General features: G+C 36.5%; 1 protein-coding gene across 2 annotated transcripts in view; it reads left to right on the top strand.

Moving 5' to 3' along the window:
* DYNC2H1 (dynein cytoplasmic 2 heavy chain 1) overlaps window positions 1-17,740 on the top strand; it is a 388,421-nt gene that overhangs the window by 139,229 nt on the left and 231,452 nt on the right. For both annotated transcript variants that reach the window (XM_040257838.1, XM_040257837.1), the window contains exons 56-61: window positions 7,717-7,830; window positions 8,432-8,592; window positions 9,530-9,653; window positions 10,468-10,589; window positions 14,715-14,801; window positions 17,411-17,537. In XM_040257838.1, the coding sequence (XP_040113772.1) occupies window positions 7,717-7,830; window positions 8,432-8,592; window positions 9,530-9,653; window positions 10,468-10,589; window positions 14,715-14,801; window positions 17,411-17,537 (735 nt within the window). The remainder of the gene's footprint in view (window positions 1-7,716; window positions 7,831-8,431; window positions 8,593-9,529; window positions 9,654-10,467; window positions 10,590-14,714; window positions 14,802-17,410; window positions 17,538-17,740) is intronic.

The following is a 17,740-nucleotide window of genomic DNA, read 5'->3' as shown; positions in this document are numbered from 1 at the left end:
TTTTTTTACCTGTGGCAGCTATGCTCCCATGAGGGTTGAACATGAAGGTGGCACAGCTGTTGGCCTGTGGGGATCCTGGCAGCACCAAGTGTTCAGGGACGTGGCTGAAGGAGTTATGGCCTCAGCTGCAGGAGTTACGGCCCTGTCAGAGTCTTTTATTGAGCATCTTGTAGCTGGCGATTAGAAGGCCTCTTTGGCCAGTCTTTGGCATTGCCTTTCTTTGGGATTGGAATGAAAACTGATCTTTTCCAGTCCTGTGGCCACTGCTGAGTTTTCCAAATGTGCTGGCATATTGAGTGCAGCACTTTCACAGCATCATCTTTCAGGATTTGAAATAGCTCACCTCCACTAGCTTTGTTTGTAGTGATGGTTTCTAAGGCCCACTTGACTTCACATTCCAGGATGTCTGGCTCTAGGTGAGTGATCACAACATCGTGATTATCTTTGTCATGAAGATCCTTTTTGTATAGTTCCTCTGTGTATTCTTGCCACCTCTTCTTAATATCTTCTGCTTCTGTTAGGTCCATACCATTTCTGTCCTTTATCGAGCCCATCTTTGCATGAAATGTTCCCTTGGTATCTCTGATTTTCTTGAAGAGATCTCTAGTCTTTCCCATTCTGTTGTTTGCCTCTATTTCTTTGCATTAATCGCTGAGGAAGGATTTCTTATCTCTTTTTGCTACTGTTTGGAACTCTGCATTCAGATGCTTTTATCTTTCCTTTTCTCCTTTGCTTTTCGCTTCTCTTCTTTTCACAGCTATTTGTAAGGCCTACCCAGGCAGCCATCTTGCTTTTTTGCATTTCTTTTCCATGGGGATGGTCTTGATCCCTGTCTCCTGTACAGTGTCACGAACCTCATTCCATAGTTCATCAGGCACTCTATCTATCAGATCTAGGCCCTTAAATCTATTTCTCACTTCCACTGAATAATCATAAGGGATTTGATTTAGGTCATACCTGAATGGTCTAGTGGTTTTCCCTACTTTCTTCAATTTAGTCTGAATTTGGCAATAAGGAGTTCATGATCTGAGCCACAGTCAGCTCCTGGTCTTGTTGTTGTTGACTGTATAGAGCTTCTCCATCTTTGGCTGCAAAGAATATAATCAATCTGATTTTGGTGTTGACCATCTGGTGATGTCCAGGTGTAGAGTCTTCTCTTGTGTTGTTAGAAGAAGGTGTTTGCTATGACCAGTGCATTTTCTTGGCAAAAACTCTATTAGTCTTTGCCCTGCTTCATTCTGCATTCCAAAGCCAATTTGCCTGTTACTCCAGGTGTTTCTTGACTTCCTACTTTTGCATTTCAGTCCCCTATAACTGGAAAAGGTCAGTTTTCATTCCAATCCCAAAGAAAGGCAATGCCAAAGAATGCTCAAACTACTGCACAATAGCACTCATCTCACACGCTAGTAAGGTAATGCTAAAAATTCTCCAAGCCAGGCTTCAGCAATGCGTGAACCGTGAACTTCCAGATGTTCAAGCTGGTTTTAGAAAAAGCAGAGGGACCAGAGATCAAATTGGCAACATCTGCTGGATCATGGAAAAAGCAAGAGAGTTCCAGAAAAACATCTATTCCTGCTTTATTGACTATGCCAACGCTTTTGACTGTGTGGATCACAATAAATGTGGAAAATTCTGAAAGAGATGGGAATGCCAGACCACCTAATCTGCCTCTTGAGAAATCTGTATGCAGGTCAGGAAGCAACAGTTAGAACTGAACATGGAACAACGGACTGGTTCCAGATATGAAAAGGAGTACATCAAGGCTGTATATTGTGACTCTGCTTATTTAACTTCTATGCAGAGTACATCATGAAGAACGCTGGGCTGGAAGAAGCAGAAGCTGGAATCAGGATTGCCGGGAGAAATATCAATAACCTCAGCTATGCAGATGACACCACCCTTATGGCAGAAAGTGAAGAGGAAGTAAAGAGCCTCTTGATGAAAGTGAAAGAGGAGAGAGAAAAAATTGGCTTAAAGCTCAACATTCAGAAAATGAAGATCATGGCATCTGGTCCCATCTCTTCATGGGAAATAGATGGGGAAACAGTGGAAACAGTGTCAGACTTTATTTTTTTGGGCTCCAAGATCACTGCTGATGATGACTGCAGCCATGAAATTAAAGACGCTTACTCCTTGGAAGAAAAGTTATGACCAACCTAGATAGTATATTCAAAAGCAGAGACATTACTGTGCCCACAAAGGTCCATCTAGTCAAGGCTATGGTTTTTCCAGTGGTCATGTATGGATGTGAGAGTTGGACTGTAAAGAAAGCTGAGCACCAAAGAATTGATGCGTTTGAACTGTGGTGGTGGAGAAGACTCTTGAGAGTCCCTTGGACTGCAAGGAGATCCAACCAGTCCATTCTGAAGGAGATCAACCCTGGGATTTCTTTGGAAGGACTGATGCTAAAGCTGAAACTCCAGTACTTTGGCCACCTCATGTGAAGAGTTGACTCATTGGAAAAGACTCTGATGCTGGGAGGGATTGGGGGCAGGAGGAGAAGGGGACGACAGAGGATGAGATGGCTGGATGGCATCACGGACTCGATGGACGTGAGTCTGAGTGAATTCCGGGAGTTCGTGATGGACAGGGAGGCCTGGCATGCTGCGATTCATGGGGTCACAAAGAGTCGGACCCAACTGAGCGAGTGAACTGAACTTGGCCAGTCTTTCTCTGTAGCTCTGCCTGTTCAGGCACTTAGAGTGCCTCCTTGCCTGGGGACCTTCTCTGTTTTTCAGGGCATCAGAGACAGCAGAGAAGGCAATGGCAACGCACTCGAGTACTCTTGCCTGGAAAATCCCATGGACAGAGGAGCCTGGTACACTGCAGTCCATGGGTTGGCTAAGAGTCGGGCATGACTGAGTGACTTTACTTTCACTTTTCACTATTATGCATTGGAGAACGAAATGGCAACCCTCTCCAGTGCTCTTGCCTGGAGAATCCCAGGGACACAAATATATGAAAAGATACTCAGCATCATTAATCAGCAAAGAAACTCAACATCATTAATCAGCAAAGAAATGTGATGCCCTTGTTTTTCATATGAAAATCTTGTTCTCAACCTTATCTCTGTAGTCCTTGGCCTGGTAATTCCAAATCTTGAGCTTCTTTGACTTAATCTCTTAGACGAATAACCATTTTTTCCCTGACTTCTGATAGTTGGGAAGGGAAGTGTTAATATGACTCCATAAATTGTCTATTTAAAAATGTGTTCTAAATATTCTGTGAAGACTTCCCAAAGCCTCAGCTGTTTTATGGTTTTCCTCAGCCCCCTGTAGCGTTCTGTCCTGGAGCCTTGTGGCTTGCTTCCTTCTCTGCCTGGCCTCAGTTGCTGTCCTGCGATCCTTCTTTACCATCTTGGTCTACTGCCTCATGTCTGGAGCTTGGCCCCAGAAGCTTCTGGAGAAAGGGTACATGGAAGATAAGTTTTGAGATCTCATGTATATGAACGTTCTGCTGTGTTCTTGGTTGGTTGGTTGTGTGATAGGAATAATATTCTAGAGTGGAATATTTATGTTTTCTTCATGAATTTGAGGGCGTTGTTCCATTTTATCCTAGCTTCCATTGTTGGTGATTAAAATACTATTTTAATTTCTGATCTGTGTTTGGATAACCTGTTTTTGTTTTTTTTTTTCCCCCCTTTCTTGGAATTGTTTAGATCTTGGTTTTCATTGTTCTAAAGTTACAGTGATTTGCCTTGGTTTAGGTTTATTTTCATCCACTGTGTCCAGTATGAGTTCTTACTACCTAAAAATTTGTCTCCTTCCGTTTTGGGAAATTTCCTTAAATTATTTTATTAATCGTTCCTTTTCCTTTATTTCTCTGTTCTTGCATTTTAGAATTCTTATTTGGGCTTTGGGCTTACTAGTCTGGTTCTCTAACTTTCTTATATTTTCTCACTTTATATTTGTTCTGCTTTCTTCAAAATTTCTTAAAGTTTGTCTTTCAACCCTCCCATTCAGTTTTTCATCTTTGTCATATTGTTTCTCAGGAGATGTAAAACAATTTCTGGGTGTTTCCTTTTGGCTGTCGTGCCTGTTGTGGTATTTCATTTGTTGCAGCCTCTACAACTAGCTCTCAGAGGGAATTTTACAAAGTTTACTTTTTCTGGAACATGTCTCATTATTATTTTTTCTTACATGATTGCTTTATACTTAGTTAAAGAATAATTCTTATGCACCAAATCTTTATGAGCATGGAAAGGAAGTTTATTGTCTGTAAACTTCACAAGAGAGTTATCTGGGCTGAACTGATAGTGGCATAAGCAAAAAGATTTCACCTGTCATGTCAAGATTAATTCATTGGCAGATGGAAAATCTTCAGAAGTAATAGTATTTTCAGATAACTGATGATTATGTTCACATTCAGTGTTTATAATATACATTTATGGACTACCTGACCTGGAAGTAACAGATCAGAAAATCAACTTAATTTTTATACTGCAAAACTTTAGCATATTTTTTCTCAAGGAATTTTAGAAACAAAATAATATAAATACTTATCTGAAGCAGCTAGTCATTTTTATTGTAAAAATATCTATCAAATATTGTTTTTTTCCACAGGAAGTTGAAAGCTTTGTTTCATATTCTTCTAACTTCTGTTGTTGCAGTTGGAACACTTTTGGGTTACTTACCTTTAACTAGTAATTTGAAAAACAGTAAAAAACCCATAAAAGATAATATCATTGGTAGCTGTATATTAACAAAGGAAAATATTCGGTACTCTGCGGGCCTGTGCACTCCACACTAGTGAATATTTTTGAGATACATAGTGTACTGTGCTACTGTTTTCTCTGGGCTGTTCTGGGAAGAGAGATTTCTAAGACTGTAGCTACCTAGATTACCTAGATTAGACCTAGAAAAATGACTCTGCATCTTGTATTATAAGTTAATAATTTTGCTCAGTGATAAATAGACAACATTTCTGTTTGTTATTTTATACCTAAGAATGTTCAAGCTGGTTTTAGAAAAGGTAGAGGAACCAGAGATCAAATTGCCAACATCCACTGGATCATTGAAAATACATGAGAGTTCCAGAAAAACATCTATTTCTGCTTTATTGACTATGCCAAAGCCTTTGACTGTGTGGATCACAACAAACTGTGGAAAGTTCTGAAAGAGATGGGAATACCAGACCACCTGACCTGCCTCTTGACAAATCTGTATGAATGTCAGGAAGCAACAGAACTGGATACGGAACAACAGACTGGTTCCAAATAGGAAAAGGAGTATGTCAAGGCTGTATATTGTCACCCTGCTTATTTAAATTCTATGCAGAGTACATCATGAGAAACGCTAGGCTGGAAGAAGCACAAGCTGGAATCAAGATTGCTGGGAGAAATATCAATAACCTCAAATACGCAGATGACACCATCCTTATGGCAGAAAGTGAAGAGGAGCTAAAGGGCTTCTTAATGAAAGTGAAAGTGGAGAGTGAAAAAATTGGCTTAAAGCTCGACATTCAGAAAACGAAGATCATGGCATCTGGTCTCATCACTTCAAGGCAAATAGTTGGGGAAACACTGGAAACAGTGTCAGACTTTATTTTTTCTGGGCTCCAAGATCACTGCAGATGGTCACTGCAGCCATGAAATTAAAAGACGCTCCTTGGAAGAAAAGCTATGACCAACCTAGACAGCATATTAAAAAGCAGAGATGTTCCTTTGCCAACAGAGGTCCGTCTAGTCAAGGCTATGGTTTTTCCAGTAGTCATGTATGGATGTGAGGGTTGGAGTATAAGGAAAGCTGAGGGCTGAAGCATTGATGCTTTTGAACTGTGGTGTTGGAGAAGACTCTTGAGAGTCCTTGGAATGCAAGGAGATCCAACCAGTCCATCCTAAAGGAGATCAGTCCTGGGTGTTCATTGGAAGGACTGATGTTGAAGCTGAAACTCCAGTACTCTGGCCATCTCATGCGAAGAGTTGACTCATTGGAAAAGACTCTGATGCTTGGAGGGATTGGGGGCAGGAGGAGAAAGGGACGACAGAGGATGAGATGGTTGGATGGCATCACTGACTCAATGGACATGGGTTTGGGTAGACTCTGGGAGTTGGTGATGGACAGGGAGGCTTGGTGTGCTGCAGTTCATGGGGTTGCAAAGAGTCAGACATGACTGAGCAACTGAACTGAACTGAACTGATGGCATAGAGAGACAAATAGTGAATTGTGCAACTTCTTTTCTTTCTTGATTTTAATTTTTTTGACACCAAAAACCTTTTGTATTAGGATGTAGCCAGTTAACAGTGTTGTAGTTTCAGGTGAACAGCAAAGACAGTCAGCTCTACATATACATGTGTCCATTCTCCCATCCAGGCTGACATTGAGCATTGTTCCGTGTGCTTATAATAGGTCCTTTTGGTTTTCCATTTTAAATATAGCAGTGTATCATGATTTTTCCAAAGTCCCTATCTGTCCCTCTCTGCCTCATTCATAAGTTCATCAAACTGTGCGACTTTTAAAGCCTGCTCCTCTAGGCTTGTGACATAAGGAAAGAACATACATGTTAAATGCTGTACATATTCAGAATAGCTGTAACTTACAGTTGGAAAAGTAGGTTAATAAAACATGAAGCACATGAGTAGGGCCTTTAGGGAATAGTTTGATACTGTGGAGTTTGAGAAAAGAACTTTCCCCTTTGAGGACTGGTAGCGGAGATACACAGGTAGAAGCACTTGTGGAATGTAGAATATTTTAATCGAGTTCATGTCTCAGGTGCCTGAGGAATATGGTAATAGGACACAAGGCATTAGTTTAGTCGTTGTTGCCAGCTTAAACAGCAGATTTGTTTCTTTCAGTTCAGATAGAGAGAGAGGGAGGGGACTCTGGTCTCTTTTTGATTTAATTGAGATATAATTGACTCACACCCCTTTATTAGTTTCAAGTGTACAAGATAATGATTCTGTTTATGTATGTAATGTGATATATTTGTCACCATATGTGTAGAAAGGACACCAAACATTAGTCTCAAAACTCCTTGGATGATTATAATATGGTTGAGAATTTCTGTTATTAGAACTTTTGGAAGGTTTCTTGACAAATTTCCTCCTTGGTTTTTTGATAGTATAAATAAATACAAACATTCATAATGTTAAAACATGTTTATATATGTGGGACTCTTGATTTTTGAATTCATGAGTAAAAACATCATGTGTTATTAATATATCATTGTGTTCTTTGAATCTTAACTAATTTTTGTTCATATATTGGTATATTATTGTATAATAATTTCAATTAATTTTTGTCTAAAATATAAAAACAAAGTTTTAGAATACTATAGCTTGTCTCTAAGAATTATTACTATTCTACTATTAGAATTAGAGAAGACTTCTATTTTTAGTTTTCTTGTTTATGAAATGAGCATAATAGTATTTCTCTAGGATTGTTGCAAGTGTTAAATGCATATTTTATGATCATTTTCTAAATTATGCATTTCTGACAGTTTGATTTTTATATAGTAAACATTTATTGCTTTGCTATTCAGAAAAATTAAAGCATATTTCCTAATAGAAATATACAGTAAATTATAAATTATATAAATTACTATAAATTATATAAATTACTATAAATTATAGCATCAGTTTCCTAGGCATGTTAGAAACTCTCATGTCAATATTAGAAAAGCATTTAATAGTGCTGTTAAAACAACATTTTTGGTATTATGCTTTTAAATGTTGAGTGCATTAAAATCAATTGGAATACTGCTTAAATATTCCTGTAGGATGCTAGTGAGCAAAAGACAGAACTTGAAAGACTGAAGCACAAAATAGCAGAAGAAGTCATTAAAATTGAAGAAAGGAAGAACAAAATTGATGATGAATTAAAAGAAGTACAGGTAAGATAAAAATAGGAAACACTGTAAGAGCCATTTACAGTTTTGATTTTCAACTTTACATTGGAGTTTAAACGTTATTTTCATAAGTTATTTCCTAATAGTATTACCAGTGTGGCTTTCACTTAATACTGTTATAAAAGAGAAACAGGAAGGAAAGTCTGCTAGGAGAAGTAACCAAATTAGCTAATGGTCGTTAAAAATAATGTTTGTTTTCCATGAAGCATATTGTTTACACTGTAGAAGAAGAAATATTTTGCAGATAAATTAAGACAAACTCTTAGGCTTTTTTTTTTTTCCCTTGAGACTTGATTAAATAAGCAAGCAAGTATTAGAAAAGAAAGGACCTCTTGAAAATGGCAGATTGTCTCAAAACAGATTAGATTTTCCAAATTAGACTGTGGAAGTTGTGGTGCCAGAAACTCTAGCTTTCCCCACTTGAACATTTTGTATTTTGTGTGTTTTAGAGCATTTTTATATTGGAAGAGAAAGGGTATTAATAACTAGTTATTTTAAATAAAATGACAATATTAGATAATTTGTAAAGAGTTAGCATATTTCCATATATATTTTTGAATGTATAAATACCCTTTTTGTTTTCTAGCCTCTAGTCAATGAAGCTAAACTAGCAGTTGGAAACATTAAGCCAGAATCTCTTTCAGAAATCCGTTCCCTGCGTATGCCTCCTGATGTAATCAGAGACATTCTTGAAGGCGTTTTGAGGTTAATGGGTATCTTTGACACATCTTGGGTGAGCATGAAAAGGTAAGTTTTTGAATTTGTGGAAAATGTTATTTCATGAGTAAATTATACATTGTCTCATATTTTTATAATTTCTTATATTGTTTCTCAAACTGAACTTCATCTAAGTATGGGGTTACACACTTTCCCTAAAATTTCAGGATGGTCTGTGTAGTCATATTTCAAGAACTATATTTTCCTTCCTCTATAAGTGATTGTTAAAAGTGTCAAAGGAGAAGACGAATGCCTTAAAGTGTTTAAGAACATCTTAATAAACATAAATATTGATTTAGTCTTTACATGGTGCAGAGTAATGTATTTACTGTGGTGTACTGATGAAGAAAATATAGTCACTGTTCTCAAAGAGTTTTTCTCTCTTGGCAGAGGCAGAGAGATACAGAAAGCAAGTGAGAGCCCCATGAAAATATAAAAGGGATGTAAGCTAGAGGAGAAAAGGCTGACTGTTAACTCAGTGTGTAATGTGGAGCTTTTGATTTCACAGTATAGCAACGGCATTATAGTTTGTGCTGGTATTCATTCTGATAGCAGAGTTCTTTTTCAATCGGAAATGGGGGAGGAGATTTAAAATTGAGAGCGCACTTAAATTATCTTTCTTATAAAGGAGTCAGAATATTTTCTTGCATATCTTATAATGTATTAGTTACTCAGGAGTTCACATAAAGGGATGTGGATGGAGTTCAGTGTTATAATTCCTTCATTGTATTGCTTCAGTGTATTCACAGAACCTTAGAAAAACTGTTGTGCATCTTTCTGGAGCTCCTTGTCTAAAAAAATGATGAAGAAATGTTATTTTAGAAACTTAAGTACTTTAAAAGTACTCCATTCTTTGGTTAACTAATAGATTGAAAGTATTGTATATACCACTCTGTTAAATTGGTATTTTTGTTAAAAATAGCAAACTATATTTAGCCTCATTTGAATTAATATGCTTTATTTCTAGCTTCCTTGCAAAGAGAGGTGTGCGAGAAGACATAGCAACCTTTGATGCACGAAATATTCCAAAGGAAATAAGAGAGAGTGTTGAAGAACTTCTACTTAAAAATAAAGGATCTTTTGATCCAAAGGTACTTTTAACTGATACCTTAAATTCCCTTTCCATACTGTTGTTATATTCTTCTTGTCAAAATGTGATGGTTTACATTATTTGTTTTTTAGTTTATTTAAAAAAGTAAAAGTTTTTTTTATAAGTTGTAACTATTATAGCTGGGAGGTATTTACCAGAAGAATTGGGTAAACTAGAATCTAGAGGGTTGGAGACAGGTTTATTATCTTAGGTGGTGTTTGAGTCTTATGATCTGCTCTCATTGGTAAGTTCCTAAACAGTCATAACTTCCAATTTGCCTGTATGTTTTTATTTCTTCATGTATATTAGTCATATAGTAACACATCTCTCTGTTGGAATGCTTATATCTAATTCAGCAAACAGTTTCAATTTCATGATTCTTGTCTTTTTTAGGTCTTTCATTCAAAATGTCACGTACTTCTTTGACGCCAATAGCAGTTGTTTCAACAGTTGCTTTTATCTAATAAAGATCTATTCTTTGTATTGAAGAGAAAGAAATGATGCTTGAAGATTGTTGTGGATGGCACATGTATTCATTACAAATGTGGCTAATAATTATTTATGTCAATAGAATGATAGAGATATATTAAAGATTGTATGTGGTTCAAAAAGATTTGTTCTTAAGGAAAAATAGTTTATATATTTTTTAACTTAAAACAGCAATTCACTTTATTTTTATTTTTGCTGTAAACCAAAAACTCCATTATTTGGGTTAAATTATTAAACAAATCCTTAAAGAAAATACACTGGAATTAACCTTACTTTTATTTCAAATGAAGTTAGGATGTGGGATAATTTCTGATGTGTTTTTTCAGAATGCTAAGCGTGCCAGTACTGCAGCTGCTCCCTTAGCTGCCTGGGTTAAAGCCAATGTCCAATACTCCCATGTCTTGGAACGAATTCAGCCTTTGGAAACTGAACAGGCAGGATTAGAATCGTAAGTTAAATATAAAACATAAACAACCCTAACCTTCATTTTCATCAATTGATGACATATTATTAGGATTTATTTATTGTCTGTATCTAAAAAGGCAGCTGACAACACTGAGTCATTTAAATACAAATTAAGAATGTAGATCAAGATAATGGAGTGGAGAATGTAGAGCTCACCTCACCTAAACCACAGACACATCAAAGACACATCAAAAACACATCTCTACGTGGAACGATTATCATGGAAAACTAATTAGAAACTGGCAGAAGAGCTAGATAACAAAACTTGCAAGAAAGATCGGTACATAATTGGGTTGTTGCTTTTCAGTAGCCCAGTCATATCCGATGCTTTGTGACCACATGGCCTGCAGCACCCCAGGCCTCCCTGTCGCTCATCTTCTCCTGAAGTCTGCCCAAGTTCGTGTCTGTTGCATCAGCGACACCATCCAATCATCTCATCCTCTGGCTCCCTCTTCTTCTGCCCTCAATCTTTCCCAGTGTCAGGGACTTTTCCAGTGAGTCATCTGTTCACATCAGATGATCAAAATATTGGAGCTTCAGCTTTAGCATCAGTCCTTCCAACGAGTATTCAGGGTTGATCTCTCTTAAGATTGACTGGTTTGATCTCCTTGCTGTCCAAGGGACTTTCAGGAGTCTTCTCCAGCACCAAAGTTCAAAGGTATCAATTCTTTGGTGCTCTGCCTTCTTTATGGTCCAGCTCTCACAGCTGTACATGACCACTGGGAAGAGCATAGCCTTGACTATGCAGACCTTTGTCAGCAGAGTGATGTCTCTGCTTTTCAACACTCTGTCTAGGTTTCTCATCACAGGAGCTGTGACGTCGTCTGATTTCATGGCTGCAGTCACCATCTGCAGTGATTTTAGAGCCCAGGAAGAGGAAATCTGTCACCATTTCCACCTTCTCCCTTTCTATTGCCATGCAATAGAAACACGTAGAAACATGCCATGCATGTCCTACATGCACAGGACCAGATGCACATAGGATCAGGTAGGATCATGCGTCTGGTCCTGTTACTGCACTGGGGTGCAGCACGATTTACAGATAAGGAGTATATTATTAAAAGACAAACAATTATACAGAAAATAGGCAAGCAAACGGTTTTATTATATAGCACAAGACATTTTATTCAATATCATATAAACTAAAATGGAATATAATTTGCAAAAAATAACTGGATCACTGGGCTATACACCTGAAAGTAACACAATATTTTAGCTGTATATCATTAGAGAAATTACTGTGCTGTAGACTTGAAAGTAACACAGTATTGTTACTGTTTATCATTAGAGAAAAAGGAAAAAAAATGAATAAGTGAAGAGTTAAATAGACCAAATATATGAAGAAAAAACAATTAAAAGATGGATAGCAGAATGAACTCATTCTTTTCCTACTATTAAGTTGTTGGATAGATAAAGTGGGAGAAGTTCCTTTAGAAAGAGCAAAATTTTGTAAAGGAATACTGTTAAGGTACAAAAAATAAATTCTAGAAATTTCAGTTCAGTTCAGTCACTCAATAGTGTCTGACTATTTGCAACCCCATGGACTGCAGCACACCAGGCTGCCTGTCCATCACCAACTCCCGGAGCTTACTCAAACTCATGTCCATTGAGGAGGTGCTGCCGTCCAACTATCTCATCCTCTGTTGTCCCCTTCTCCTCCCACCTTCAATCTTTCCCAGCATCAGGGTCTTTTCAAATGAGTCAGTTCTTCTCATCAGGTGGCCAAAGTATTGGAGTTTCAGCTTCAGCATCAGGCTTTCCAATGTATATTCAGGACTGATTTCCTTTAGGATGGACTGATTGGATCTCCTTACAGTCCAAGGGACTCTCAAGAGTCTTCTCCAACACCACAGTTCAAAAGCATCAATTCTTCAGCCCTCAGCTTTCTTTATGGTCCAACTCTCACATCCATACATGACTGCTAGAAAAACCATAATTTGACTAGACGGACTTTTGTTGGCAAAGGAATGTCTCTGCTTTTTAATAGGCTGTCTAGGTTTGTCATAGCTTTTCTTCTAAGGAGCAAGTGTCTTTTAATTTCATGGCTGCAGTCACCATCTGCAGTGATCTGGGAGCCCAAGAAGATAAAATCTCTCACTTTTTCTATTGTTTCACCATTTATTTGCCATGAAGTGATGGGACCAGATGCCGTGATCTTAGTTTTCTGAATGTTGAGTTTTAAGCCAGCTTTTTTACTTTCCTCTTTTACTTTGATCAAGAGGCTAAGTTCTTCTTCACTTTCTTATATAAGGGTGGTGTCATCTGTATTTCTGAGGTTATTGATATTTCTCCCAGCAGTCTTGATTCCAGCTTGTGCTTCGTCCAGCCCAGCGTTTCTCATTATTTTCTCTGCATATAAATTAAATAAGCAGGGTGACAATATACAGCCTTGACGTATTCATTTCCCAATTTGGAACCAGTCTGTTGTTCCATGTCCAGTTTTAACTGTTGCTTTTTGACCTGCATACATCTTCTCAGGAGGCGGGTAAGATGATTTGATATTCCTATCTCTTTAAGCATCTTCCACAGTTTGTTGTGATCCATGTAGTCAAAGGCTTTGGCGTATTCAATAAAGCAAAAGTAGTATGTTTTTCTGGAACTCTCTTGCTTTTTCAGTGATCCAACATATGTTGGCAATTTGATCTGCTTCCTCTAACTTTCTAAATCCAGCTTGAACATCTGGAATTTCATAGTCCACATACTGTTGAAGCCTGGCTTGGAGAATTTTGAGCATCACTTTGCTAGTGTGTGAGATGAGTGCAATTGTGCAATGGTCTGAACATTCTTTGGCATTGCCTTTCTTTGGGATTAGAATGAAAACTGACCTTTTCCAGTCCTGTGGCCACTGCTGAGTTTTCCAAATGTGCTGGCATATTGAGTGCAGCACTTTCACAGCATCATCTTTTAGAATTTGAAATAGCTCAACTGGAATTCCATCACCTCCGTTAGCTTTGTTTGTAGTGATGCTTTCTAAGGCCCACTTGACTTCACATTGCAGTATGTCTGGCTCTAGGTGAGTGACCACACCATTGTGGTTATCTGGGTCATGAAGATCTTTGCATAGTTCTTCTATGTATTCTTGCTACCTCTTCCTAATATCTTCTGCTTCTGTTAGGTCCATACCATTTCTGTCATTTATTTACATGAAATAAGGAGCCCTTCTTTGCATGAAATGTTCCTTTGGTATCTCTAATATTCTTGAAGAGCTGTCTAGAAATTTAGTGCTAATATTTTGTTTTTCTCTAAGTTTTTGAAAATTTTTAGCATATATTTTCTAAAATATTATCTGGCAGGTGTGGGAAAAATTTAATGACTTTAGGGGCTTAAACTTTCAATTTGCTACTGAGCTAGTGTTATATTTTATCTCATTTGTTCTGAATTCGAACTAAGAAGTATGTCATGTTCTTCATTCAATTTTTGGAATTATCTTTTCTTTTTTACTCTACACAAGAAGATATTAGCTGCTTAAATTAAATCTCTTATTTTTCTCAATATAATACATGAAATTTTCATGTTAAATCATACTATTTATATTATTGTGATTGTCTTTATAGCTTAAATATTATTTTATGAGTATATTTCCTTTCTTGTATACCGTTTGTGATTCTTAATAATTGCCTTTTTTTTCAGTTGATTTTTTTTTTCTGTTTTGTGTCACATACTTATCCACAGTCTATCAGAAGCTAAAACATATTTGGAATCTGTGTTCTTTGTAACATTCTCTTCAGTTCAGTCGCTCAGTTGTGTCCGACTCTTTGTGACCCCATGAATCGCAGCACGCCAGGCCTCCCTGTCCATCACCAGCTCCCGAAGTTCAACCAAACTCATGTGGATTGAGTCAGTGATGCCATCTAGCCATTTTTATCCAAAAATCTGTTTGCACAAGTGTTTTAAAATGTAGATTCCTTGAAGTGATGTGGCTAGGTCAGAGAATACACTTTTAATTTTAGCATTGCTTTTCAAATATAATTCTAAATGAAGGTATTAAAACTCGTGAATTATTGACAATTTTCAGTGTCATTTGTTTACTGCAAGATTATATTTTACAGTGCTGTTCCCGCTTTTTGTTGATAACTTGAGTGACTTCTATGAAATTGAATTATTTTAGAAATTTGCGGAAAACTGAAGATAGAAAAAGGAAACTAGAAGAGCTTCTTAATTCTGTTGGTCAAAAAGTATCAGAACTCAAAGAAAAGTAAGTTAAGTTTTGAAATATATTTTGAGTATTTGAAAATCTACCGCAATTGATACTTAAGTTTTAAAACACTGTTATAATTAATATATTAATTTTTTGATTTATCACTTTAAAATGGTGAATGATATAAATAGTAGTGTATTCCTTTTTAAAAAGTTTAATGAAAACAAAAATATTATAAGTTTCCATTTGTATAGCTATCACTGTGTATATTTCCAAGCAATGGAAACCTGAGCAGGAAGAAGTGAATGTACTATGTTAATGCTGGGAGTGTTTACATCTGGTATTCCTACTTCTTTATTATTTTGACCTCAGCGTTTCAGACTTCTGTATTGCTGATGATGCTACAGTACTACTTATTCCATAGTCTGGAATTGTGAATGGTACATGATCATGTTAAAAATGTTTTGTCTTTTTAGTTTTGCTCTTTTTGGTATTGAAAATGTTCCTTCATGCAAATATACTCAAATCTAAAACCTGTTTATAAAAGCGATTAATCTTAAAGCCCTCATGTACCTCTTTGTTCCAGTGATTGTTTTTAATATAGGACAAAAAAAAATACTGGTATGGAACTTACAAATATGGAAACATTTTCATTTAAGAATTGTAAAGATTGGAAAACTGGAGAACATGTCATTAAATATAGCATATGTTATATCACCTGCTACTTTCTTTAAGTCATGTGTTACATTTCCTTTTTTTCTTATGGAAGAAATACATATTATTGTACCAAGAAAAAGTTCCATTAGACTAAAATCTATTAATTTTTTTTCTATATATAGTCAGGATACAATCATCTCTATTTACATTTATATATATTTACTTAATATACATAAATTAAAGCTATAGTGAAAGCTATAAATTCAGTGTTTTTAATATTCCTGAATGTTTTTGTATTAGACATATAGATATGAAATCACATAATTTCCCTCCTGGTATATAATTAGAGTAGTATAAGGAAAATGATATATTCTTTTCAATATTACATGCTCAGAATCATAGTTAATCATACTAATTATCCAATATTTATTGAGTAGTTAGCTTATAGTACCAGTGTTTTGACTCCATTTATTAGCCATTTGCACACGTCAGATGTTGTCCTAGGCACTTGACATATACATGTTTTTAGCATCTAGAACAATATTGAGAGGTGGGTATTCTTACATAATTTGTGATTAGACTGCTAAAGGTTAGAAAGGTTTGCTTAAATTGAACAAATAGTAAATGACTAAGCAAACATTATATCCTATATTTGTCTGACTCCTTTAAGTTCCTTTTCTTAGTCACTGCATGATATTACTAGTATTTTGGGAGGATTATTATGAAAACCTTCTGAATAATATGATTGAGGACTTGTGGATAATATGACTGAGGAATTGGATTTTTAATTTTAATTAATTTAAATTTAGATAGCCACATGTGGCTGCCATATTGGACAAGTGACTCCTAGAGTCTTATGTCTCGGGGAGGGAAGAACAGGGCAGTTAGATAGGCAATGAAGAATAGAGGGCCTGCAACTTAATAGCACACCCGTATATGAATTTTAGGTCCTCTAGTTACTATTGGCAAGACCTGTGCAATAATCTGTTTGGATCCAAGTCTCCATATTTATAAAATGAGAATTATAGCACTTATTTTGAACTGTTCCTAGAATTGGCACAGTCCTATGTGTTCTCTTTTATGTATTTATTCATCTGTGGCTGGGCTGGGTCTCTGTAGCCATCTGTGGGTATTCTCCAGTTGCCACTAGCAAGGGCTGCTCTCTGGTTGTGATGTGGTTGCGGCGTGTGGGCTCTAGAGTGTGTGGACCACAGCAGTCGTGGTGCACAGAGTTAGTTGCCTCACAGCATGTGGGATCTTCCTGGACCAGGGATTGAACCTGTGTCCCCTGAATTGGCAGGCAGATTCTCAACCACTGGACTGCCAGGGAAGCCCAGTCCTCGGCATTTTGAAGGCACTTATGTATTTGTTGAAGGACTAAGTAATCATATGGAATCTGCTATTATATTTAGTAAAATAATAAATTTGTACAAGCATTTTTAAGGGAAATAATTTAAAAAGAAGTTTTAAACTTTGGCAGTTGGGCACATAGGGAAAGAATATATCTAATGGGATGAATATTTGATGTGAGTTGAAAAATTTTATTTATAATTTTCATAGGCGTGTATTTGTGGGAGTTAGAATGAAGGGTGAGGTAGGTATAAGGAAGAAGCTGGATAATGGAACAGCCCATTGACAGTCATGGCAGATGAAAGATAGTGCATTATTTGAAAATATACAATTCTTCTGATGTTGACATCTAGTTTTACTGGACTAAATAAAATCAAACTGAAAAGACAAATTAGATCAATCTTATGACAGGAACTTGGAATGTCATATTGATGTTTATACATAATGTAGCAGGATATCACAGCTCTGTGAGAATATTCCCCTTTAAATGTAAGCATTGGTATTGTGTCTGTTATATTAATGATATTTTATATGCAAATATTATCAATATTATAGTTAATTAAAATTCTAGTGTAAAAGTTCACTTTACTACCTAAGCATAATGTATTAAATCTGTCTTAAATCTGATTGTCTTTAATTAAATTTTACTGTTTTCATAGATTTCAGAGCAGGACTTCAGAAGCTGCCAAACTTGAAGCTGAAGTAAGCAAAGCACAAGAAACAATTAAAGCTGCAGAAGTCTTAATTAATCAGCTCGATAGAGAACACAGGAGATGGAATGCACAGGTTTGTCTAGTTCACACGGTGAAGTGAAAGTCGCTCGGTCCTGTTGCACTCTTTGCAATCCCATAGACTATACAGTCCATGGCCATAAAGAGGCATTGTTTAAGACACAGGAAATCTATGATATATTTGTTAACAAAAATGAAAAGGAAAAATATCCATTAACTGTCAGCCGGCTTAGGATAAATGATCTAGATATTAATGGC

Source organism: Oryx dammah, unplaced genomic scaffold (genome assembly GCF_014754425.2).
Source record: "Oryx dammah isolate SB20612 unplaced genomic scaffold, SCBI_Odam_1.1 HiC_scaffold_17, whole genome shotgun sequence".
NCBI classification, from domain to species: Eukaryota; Metazoa; Chordata; class Mammalia; order Artiodactyla; family Bovidae; genus Oryx; species Oryx dammah.
Note: the sequence above shows the minus strand (reverse complement) of the source record. Positions and strands in the feature narration are given on the sequence as shown.